The 10,741-nt window shown below is 47.7% G+C and overlaps 1 protein-coding gene across 1 annotated transcript; it reads right to left on the bottom strand.

Annotated features, from left to right (window-relative positions):
- Nucleotides 1-5,102: 5,102 nt before the first annotated feature.
- Nucleotides 5,103-10,141, bottom strand: egf (epidermal growth factor). The gene is given in 9 exon segments (XM_090198039.1): nt 5,103-5,271; nt 6,660-6,718; nt 6,922-7,099; nt 7,101-7,127; nt 7,232-7,336; nt 7,565-7,712; nt 7,962-8,063; nt 8,320-8,435; nt 10,050-10,141. Coding segments are annotated over 9 exon segments (996 nt in total).
- Nucleotides 10,142-10,741: the final 600 nt, after the last annotated feature.

Below are 10,741 nucleotides of genomic sequence, written 5' to 3' on the forward strand. Positions count from 1 at the left end.
GGAAGTTCTGAACAGGCGGGAGACTCCGGCAGCGCTGTAGAGAAGGAAGGCTCTAACAGCGCTAAACAGGCAGGAGACTCCGACAGCGCTGGAGAGGAGGAGGGCTCCGACAGCGCTGGACAGGCGAGGCGCACTGTAGGCCTGATGCGTGGTGCGGGCACTGGTGGTACTGGGCCGAGGACACGCACAGGAAGCCTGGTGCGGGGAGCTGCTACCGGAGGGCTGGGGTGTGGAGGTGGTACTGGAAAAACCGGACCGTGCAGGCGCACTGGAGCTTTTGAGCACCGAGCCTGCCCAACCTTACCTGGTTGAATGCTCACGGTCGCCCTGCCAGTGCGGCGAGGTGGAATAACCCGCACTGGGCTATGCAGGCGAACCGGAGACACCGAGCGCAAGGCTGGTGCCATGTAAGCCGGCCCAAGGAGACGCACTGGGGACCAGCTGCGTAGAGCCGGCTTCATGGCATTAGGCTCGACGCTCAATCTAGCCCGGCCGACACGCGCACCGGGCTATGCACCCGCACTGGAGACACCGTGCGCACCACTGCATAACACGGTGCCTGTCCGGTCTCTCTAGCCCACCGGTAAGCACAGGGAGTCTGCCCAGGTCTCCTACCTGGCGTAGCCATACTCCCTGTTAGCCCCCCCCCAAGAAATTTTTGGGGCTGCCTCTCAGGCTTCCATCCGCTACGTCGAGCTGCCTCCTCATATCTGCGCCTCTCAGCTTTCGCAGCCTCCAGTTCTTCCTTGGGGCGGCAATATTCTCCAGGCTGTGCCCAGGGTCCTTTACCGTCCAGTTCTTCCTCCCATGTCCATTTCTCCAGGTGGTGCAGCCTCTCCCACTGCAGCTGCTGCTGCTCCTGCTGCTGCTGCCTCTGTTCCTTCTCCTGCTGCACCTTGGTGCGGCTACACTCCCCTGGTTTAGCCCAGGGTCCTCTCCCATCGAGGATTTCCTCCCATGTCCAGAAATCCTTATTGCGCATCTCCTCGCGCTGCTCCTGCCTGTTGACACGCTGCTTGGTCCTTTTGTGGTGGGTGATTCTGTAACGGTTTTCTTGGTGAGAAGGAGAGTCGGACCAAAATGTGGCGTGTCTATTGCAATCCATGTTTAATGAAGTAACACACTAAACACAAACACTATCAAAACAATAAACTTAACGAAAACCGAAACAGCCTATACTTGTGTAACCTAACACAGAACAATGACATCAGGACACTAAGGACAATCACCCACGACAAACTCAAAGAATATGGCTGCCTAAATATGGTTCCCAATCAGAGACAACGATAAACACCTGCCTCTGATTGAGAACCACTTCAGACAGCCATAGACTTAGCTAGAACACCCCACTAGCTACAATCCCCATAAATATACACCACATACAAAAACCCATGCCACACCCTGGCCTGACCAAATAAATAAAGATAAACACAAAATACTTTGACCAGGGTGTGACAATGGTGTTGAATGCTGAGCTGTACTCAATGAATAACATTCTCACATAGGTGTTCCTTTTGTCCAGATGGGAAAGGGCAGTGTGGAGTGCAATAGAGATTGCATCGTCTGTGGATCTGTTGGTGTGGTATGCAAATTGGAGGGGGTCTAGGGTTTCTGGGTTAATGGTTTTGATGTGAGCCATGGTCAGCCATTCAAAGCATTTCATGGCTGCAGACATGAGTGCTATAGGTCGGTAGTCATTTAGGCAGGTTACCTTAGTGTTCCTGGGCACAGGGACAATGGTGGTCTGCTTGAAACATGTTGGTATTACAGACTCAGACAGGGAGAGGTTGAAAATGTCAATGAAGACACTTGCCAGTGGGCAGCGCATCCTCGGAGTTCACGTCCTGGAAATCCGTCTGGCCCAGCGTCCTTGTGAATGTTGCGCTGTCTAAAGGTCTTCCTCACATCGGCTGTGGAGAGCGTGATCATACAGTTATCCAGAACCGCTGATGCTCTCATGCATGTTTCAGTGTTACTTGCCTCAAAGCGAGCATAGAAGTTATGTCGCTCATCTGGTAGGCTCGTATCACTGGGCAGCTCTTGGCTGTGCTTCCCTTTGTAGCCTGTAATAGTTTGCAAGCTCTGCCACATCCGACGAGCATCGGAGCCGGTGTAGTATGATTCAATCTTTGTCCTATATTAACGCTTTGCCTGTTTGATGGTTCGTCGGAAGGCATAGCAGGATTTCTTCTAAGCTTCCGGGTTAGAGTCCTGCTCCTTGAAAGCAGCAGCTCTACCCTTTAGCTCAGTGCCAATGTTGCCTGTAATCAATGGCTTCTGGTTGGGGTATGTACGTACAATCACTGTGAGAACTACATCCTCGATGCACTTATTGATGAACCCACTGACTGATGTGGTGTACTCCTCAATGCCATCGGAAGGATCCCGGAACATATTCCAGTCTGTGCTAGCAAAACAGTCCTGTAGCTTAGCATCTGCTTCATCTGACCACTTTTTTATAGACTGAGTCACTGGTGCTTCCTGCTTTAATTTTTGTTGTCAGCAGTAATCAGGAGGATGGAGTTATGGTCAGATTTGTCAATTGGAGGGCGAGGAAGAGCTTTGTACGCGTCTCTGTGTGTAGAGTAAAGGTGGTCTAGAATTTGTTTCCCTCTGGTTGCATATTTAACATACTGATAGAAATTAGGTAAAACTGATTTAAGTTTTCCTGCATGAAAGTCCCCGGCCACTAGGAGCGCAGCCTCTGGATGAGCGTTTTCCTGTTTGCTTATGGAAGAACACAGCTCATTGAGTTCCGGTTTAGTGCCAGCCTCAGTCTGTGGTGGTATGTAGACAGCTACGAAAAATACAGATGAAAACTCTCTAGGTAGATAGTGTGGTCTATAGCTCTTGATGAGATTCCTCAGGCGAGGAAAACCCTGAGACTTCCTTCGTGCACCAGCTAATGTTTACAAATATGCATAGGCCTCCGCCCCGTGTCTTACCAGAGGCTGCTGTTCTGTCCTGCTGATAGAGTGTATTACCCGCCAGCTGTATGTTCTTAATGTTGTCCTTCAGCCACGAGTCTGTATATCATTGTGTCCTATGTAATATGTCTCAAATAATTCTGGTAGACAAAGAATAGAGTAACATGTGATCCATCTGTCCATAATGCATAATAAACATGATTTATATAGGCTACTGTTAGCTACCATGAGCTGTTAACAAGCATAGAATGATAGAAGATACTTCCCTTCACATCATAATGTTGACAACCATTGCAACATAGTGAGTCTCAATCACAGGTCAAAGGTCAAGGGAATGGCGTTATGTTCAGTTCTCTTCAATACATTTCACATGACAACTCCAACACCAGTGTCACTACGGATATAAGCTGTGTAAATACCGTCATGTAAATATGGTTGCTCCTATCTATGTAAATGGTGACCTGGTGACTGGTGGTATCATTTTGATATCATTTTGACAGACCATATCGGTTCCACAGTAAAACCTGTCCCCACGGCCTACAGACTCCCTAGATAATATTACATGCAAACAGACATGACTCAAAGGAAAAGATGGTGAAAACAACATTATACAGTTAATAAAGTATATTTTACAGTGGATAGAGTAAGTGGCTTTACTACTTTTACAATGGTGTATGTTTGATCTATGTGACCTGTTCTTCCACCTGGAGACGAGAGGTGTGTGTATGTATGTGTGTGTATGTTTGAAAGTAAACTACATTTTCAGCAGATGTGAAGAAAGAGACAGGCAGAGAGAGAGCGAGTGTGTGAGTGTGACTGTAACTGTGTGTGTGTGTGTGAGTGTCCCCAAACACTTGTATGTGTGGGGTGCATCAGCTAGAAAAACTAAACCGCAAGGGTATGTCTGCACATGCAGCCAAGTGCGAAAGGCAATTTGGGGGAAGAACTATTACCTATTGTCAACTGTGCAGAGATTGAACTGGGTTATAGCTCAGTGGGTCCATCTTGAGGCAGAGAAATTACCCATTTTCGTGTGTAATTGCTGTAGAACAAGCTAAACCAAGCATGTCATTGAAAGCGTGCCTCTTCCACCAGGAAGCCAAACGAAAACACCCTCGAAAAAGCCTTGCTTTGTGAGTCAGAAGAACCACAGAGCCACCTATGTGTCTCTCTAAGCCACCAGAACATCTGTCAAGAGAATCAGCCACTTAACTCAGATAGGGGAGTGTGTGTGTGTGTGTGTGTGTGTGTGTGTGTGTGTGTGTGTGTGTGTGTGTGTGTGTGTGTGTGTGTGTGTGTGTGTGTGTGTGTGTGTGTGTGTGTGTGTGCGTGTGCGTGTGCGTGTGCGTGTGCGTGTGCGTGGGTGTGTGTGCCTGTGTGTGGCATCAAATGGACGAGAATATAGAGTTAATGTATGCTACAGGCACCTCAGCAAAAGCCACTATTTGTTCCATGTGATTAGCTTAATTCTTGTTTACTCCCTGCTGTTGTGCCTTCACCTATATTACACGTACCATGACAAGGTGCGTTTGATGGACACCTCTGCATGTTTCTACAAAGGGATTGGATACTTGTCGTGGTGTTAACCCCACGAAGGGTCCACGTCTTTAAACTGTTTTTTAGATGCTTCCATCTAACAAGATTTGATGCATCACGTTTATACGTTTACACACACACAAAGACACACACACACACATCATCACCACCTCCATCACCACCACCACCATCACCACGACCACCTCCACCATCACCAAGATACATAAAGAAAACTAGCATACGTGGTAAGGACTATAGCCTGTAAGTACATTGGTATTTATTACACTGATGGTTACTGTGGTATAAGACCCACCTTATGTAAAGTGTGACCAAACCAGCAAACCCCCTTCACCCCATCTCCTTTTCCTCTCTTCTTCCTCTCTCTCCTCTTTCCCCTTCAACCCATTACACTCTCACCTTCATCCCCGTTCCCCCGTCCCCCCGTTCCCCTCTCACCTCCGTTCCCCTTTCACCTTCATCCCCCATTTCCCCGTTCCCCTCTCACCACTGTTCCCCCGTCCCCCATTCTCCTCTCACCCCAGTTTCCCTCTCAACCCCGTCCTCCCCTTCCCCTCTCACCCTCGTTCCCTTCTCACCTCATTCCTCCAGCCTCCAGCCTCCTTCCCCCCCATTCCCCTCTCACCTGTAGCAGTAGTTGACGCAGGCAGTGATGGCGAGTAGTGGAATGAGGACCAGCATGCCCAGGGCGATGGCCATGTTCCTCCTCTTCTCCTGTTTGGCCTGCTGCAGCTCCCACCACTCCTGATAACTGAACTGACAGCGCTCGCACATGTAGCCAGAGACACAGCTGGGTTCACCAGCACAAAACTCACTGTTAGTATAGATCACACAGTTTCACCTACTTGTGTAAACATAACACAACTTCTGAAAACAAGAAGCTCAAAATCAGTGTTGGCTGATTTATGAGAAAAGTCTACCGAGGACGTCCTGTATATCTTGCAGATCCATGCAGATTTAAACTTTAGAATCATAAATATTACTGTTTTACTGTCACGGCTTCTATAAGTAGTGGGTGGAGGAGTCAGGCGCAGAGAGCAGGGTAGTTCAAAAGATGTGGATCTTTATTTTCCAAGAAACCAGAGAGACGGTCACGTCACACACACAAGACCCAGTCCAAACAAACAGGACGAAACTGATCGGAAAAATGAATACCACGAAATAATCACACACCATAAATAGAAAAACAAGCCCGCACAGAAGCCGGCGGGCCTACCGGGTTTAAATAGCCCACAATCAAAACCTAAACACGAAACAGGTGCAACTAATCAGACACAACTAAATGAAACAGGAAAGGGGATCGGTGGCAGCTAGTGGGCCGTCGACGAAGACCGCCGAGCGCCGCCCCAACAGGAAGAGGCACCATCTTCGGCGGGATTCGTGACATTTACCCTACAGCTCACGTTGTTACCATAGCTACCAAGGAAAGGCTTTACACATGGAACAATAGTGCCACCTACTGCCGTTGTCTAGACTGGCTTACTTCAAAATCCCTATCCAGAAGCAATATTCAACCCAAACTCAAAGTTAGTGTAATAAAAAACAGCATTTTTGCCCCCTTAATGTTGTAGAATAGTCAGTCAACAATAGTGTTGATCCATGTACAAGGAGGTAGATAGGGGGACTTGGTTGCAGGTGTAGGACTCTATCTAAGTAAAAGCAGACTCCCTCATAGAGACAGTAAGTATCATGAGGTGAGAGGCAGCTCTCCACTGTGTTGGTGTTCAGACACTGGCTGGTGATGTCAATATGGCTACTGGTGGTCACAGGGAAGGCCCTGTGTAGTAGCCAGAGCTCCGTGTGTCAACACAGCCGGTGGAAATGAGTTTCTTAATTTCAACATTTTCATGTCGTTTTCACTCCTATCTAGATATTGATGAATGTAAAATGAGAACACACAAATGTGAAAAGCGAGCTGAGTGCATGAATACTATGGGGTAGCGCTGCAATCACCCACACACAGCTCTCTATCCCTAGTGAAGCCTTCCAGGCAGTGGCAGGTGGGGTTGCCTCCATCCAGCAGACATTAGTCATCCTGGTCTGTAAATGCAAGGATGTTGCCAACACTTTTTCAAAAGACCAGTTTCACTGGGACTTTAATATGTACAGTGGAAAGCCATTTTGTGCCAGTATGTAATCTCCGGTATTGTTGTTATAGAGGTGTGGTTTTTATCTGACACCATCTTTTCAGTGAAGAGAGTGGGCTCACTCTCTTTGACCATGTTGTCCTCTGCCTCCTCCCCATCAGAGGAGAGAACAGGCATGAAGAGCAGCATGCTCTCATCATTCAATGTTTGGTTTTTCAGAGAGAACTGGTCTGCAGAATCACCATCTCCAGAATCTGTAGGAAAAATCATGCGTGTGTGTGTGTGTGTGTATATCTGTGTACTGTATGTGTGCATATTTGTGTGTGTGTGTGTTCCACAGAAGCCTCATCTACATTGTTCTCTGTCAGGACTCCTCGGTTGGAGCCATACAGGGATGCCATCTCCATTACACCACTCTTGCTATCACACCAGTGCAGCCTGTCTTCAGTGAAGTCTACGGTCAGACCACTAGGGGACAACAAGTCAGCACCAGCGATGACCGAATGGTCACTTCCTTCCAAAGACGCACTGCACCACAGGCCTGGTACAGAACAACTTCCTAAAAAAACAAACAGAAATGATAACTCAGCCATCCACAATTAACAGGCAGAGGACTACGTGTAGCAAAAATACTGATAAAGAAACATATTGAAAATATTGTACTTGGCTAAAGGATGAACGGCAATTCCCCTTGGTTTCTGTATCCCATTGCTAATAACGTTCTCTCTGTTGATACCATCGAAAGTGCTGCGATCTAAAGTTGAGAGGCTGAAAGACAGAATACAAAAGCAATGTCCTAGGCCTAGGCTAAAAACAATATTAACAAAACAGTAGATATGGAGTAGAATGAATGGAATAAAAGAAACCACACATAATATAATTAATAGTTTAAACTTCAAATAGTTCAGTGTGAATGTCAATGTCAAGGTAATTGTGTGTTTTAAATTCTGATAATAGCATTGGCTCCAGTACTAAACCCTGGGATACACCACCCACCCTCGGTCAGTCCAGTAGAGCTTGCAGTTGACACAGTCCACAGCCAGGCCCTTTGGTGAGTCCAACCCCTCAGTGAGCAGAACTTCCCAGGACTAACAGTCCAAATCAGCCCGGTCAATCTGCTTCAGTACCGTACTGGCAAAGTACACCTAGGAAAAAACACGCTTTTTTTTTTTTATAAAAAAAAAAATCATAATGCCTCGTAAGCATCATTGCCTGACATGGACCAAACCGTTTCCCTTCCCCATCATCAACAGTCCTACAGTAACCAGTTATGACATATAGGTGGCAGCAGATCTGAATATAGCTGACCCAAAGTGATCTATAGTCAATAAAGAGCAGTCAAGTGATTTTGCATTGCAGTTTTGAAGTTGTAGTCTAGTTCTACCATTTCCTTACTTGTTTTGTACAGGATCGTAGTCCAGAGTTAGCACTATTGCCCTTGGCTCCTCCACAAGGCTGTCGTTACCAGTCCCATCCAGATGACCACATCTACTGTCTACCATTTTGGCAGCAGATAAGGCGGAGATGCTGGAACATGTTGATAAGTGATGACAAATAAAAACAAGAAGGCAAACATAAATATTTTCCCATGTGTGTGTAGGCCTGCATGTGTTTGTGTGTTTGTGTGTGTGCTTGCACGTGTGTAATGTGTGACTGCCTGTGTGTGTTGATATATTTATTGTGTGTGTACATGTATGTTTATCCGTGGCAGCATATGTGGTGTGTGTGAGTGTGTAGGAGTGGGGACTTACCAGTGGCTGTGCAGCGTTTGCCGTCTTGGTGGAGCTGGCACACAGGCAGAGTGTCACACTTCCAACTACCAGGGTGGGAGTGTGACGACAGCCCCCTCGGTCTGAAGAAGAGCAGCCTGGGAGATCCATACACACACAGGGAGAGATTTAATGGCACAGCCTCCAATCAGGAACAGAAATAAACCCTCCACCAAGTAACAACAATAAAACCTCCACCAAGTAACAGCAATAAACTCTCCACTCAGTAACAGCAATAAACCCTCCAATCAGTAACAATGACTAACCCTTCACTCATTAACAATGATTAACACACCACTCAGTAACAATGATTAACCCTCCAATCAGTAACAATGACTAACCCTTCACTCAGTAACAATGATTAACACACCACTCAGTAACAATGATTAACCCTTCACTCAGTAACAATGATTAACCCTCCACTAAGTATCAGCAATACACCCTTCAATCAGTAACAGCAATAAACCCTTCACTCAGTAACAGCAATAAACCCTCCAATCAGTAACAATGACTAATCCTTCACTCAGTAACAGCAAGAAACCCTCCTATCAGTAACGTTTTCCCCATTAGGCCCTGGGTATTTATTCTGGGGTTCCCTGTTTGTCTGTTGAACCATCTGCCTCTCGTGTCTGCATCTGGGTCTCGCCCTGTGCCCTTATAGTACGAGCTGGCCATGACAGACCCAGCAGACTTGGACCAGCTCTGCCACGCTGTCTCCCTGCAGGGATCCACCATTGGGAGGTTCCCTGACGGAACGCCACGACCAAGGGTTCAAGGCTATTATGGAGCAAATCAGAACGTTAGCTCATAGGCAGCTCACCACCTCTGTAGACTTTCGCACGTTGGCCGCTGAGAGTGCCTGGAATCCGGAGCCCCTATTCGATATTTTCCGTCACAGATTATCTGAGGTGGTAAAAGATGAGCTAGCTGCCCAGGAGTTACTGGTGGACCTCGATTCCCTCACCGCCCTAACCATTAGGATTGAGTGGACGTCTACGGGAACACAGAACTGAGAGGAGGTCTGGCCTAGGTCACACTCGTCCATCCACTCACTCAACTCCGAAAGAATTCGGAAGTCCCCAACAGCTGTTTTTCAGAGAGGATCCGAGGCCACCCGAGCTCCCTTGAGAATCATCGACGACGGGTGAGTCGGAAACACTGGAACCTATGCAACTGGGAAGGGCTAGATTATCATCTAGGGAATGTTCACACAGGCTAAGCTCCAGTAGTTGTCTGTATTGTGGTTCTGTAGGGCATTACATAGCCATCGGCCCAGTGAAGAGACCTGAATCCTTAGTAGGTACAAGTACATAGGTGAGCCTGACTGGGAACCCTCTAATTCCCATTAACTCCTTTTTATGTGATCTTGCTGTGGGGAGACCAGTCTAAGTCTCTCCATGTGCTCATTGACTCTGGGAGAGATGAGAGTTTTATGGATGCTACCCTGGTATCGGAAATAAGAATCCCTACACAACTCCTCTCCGTTTCCATGGATGCCAGGGCACTGGACGGCTGTTCCATTGAAAGTCACGCATAGCACAGTTCCCATTAATATGCGGGTATCTGGAAACCACAGTGAGTCAATACAGCTTCTCCTCATTGAGTCTCCCACATCCCTATTGTTTTAGGATTCTCTTGACTCTAGAAGCACAACCCCGATATTGACTGGACCACGCGTTCAATCCGGGGATGGAGCCCGTTCTGCCATTTACATTGCCTGAAGGCGGCGCAGCCTTCCCCGGGAACGTCTGCCTCCAGGGTTGAGTACGGCCTCGGATCTCTCTGTGGTCCCACAGAGTACCATGACCTCCTGGAGGTTTTCAGCAAGGCTCGTGCTACCTCCCTTCCTCCACATAGTCCTTACGATTGTGCTATTGACCTCCTCCTGGGCACCACACTTTGTAAAACCTGAGAAGTGCGAGTTCCATCACTCCACTATCGCCTTTCTGGGATACATCATCTTTGAAGGGAATGTTCAGATGGATCCGGAAAAGGTGAGAGCGGTGGTGGATTGGCCCCCTCCCACGTCCAGGGTGCAGCTACAACGGTGTCTGGGGTTTGCTAATTTAAACCGTCGTTTCATTCTGGGCTACAGCAACCTGGCGGCCCCCCTCTCTGCACTCACCTCTCCCAAGTTACCATTCACATAGTCTCCAGCAGTGGACAAGGATATTGAGGATCTAAAGCAGTGATTTACTACTGCCCACATCCTCATCCATCCAGACTCCTCAGTATGTGGTTGAGGTTGACGCTTTCAACGTGGGAGTAGGGACCGTCCTTTCCCAGCGATCCATCCAGGACCAAAACTTCATCCCTGTGCTTTCATCCCTGTGCCTTCATGCCAATCATTTCAACCCAAGCTCGTTGGGCCCTGTTAATTACCAGGTTCATTTTCACCATCTCC

Source organism: Oncorhynchus mykiss, chromosome 14 (genome assembly GCF_057628025.1).
Source record: "Oncorhynchus mykiss isolate SJ-2025 chromosome 14, ASM5762802v1, whole genome shotgun sequence".
NCBI classification, from domain to species: domain Eukaryota; kingdom Metazoa; phylum Chordata; class Actinopteri; order Salmoniformes; family Salmonidae; genus Oncorhynchus; species Oncorhynchus mykiss.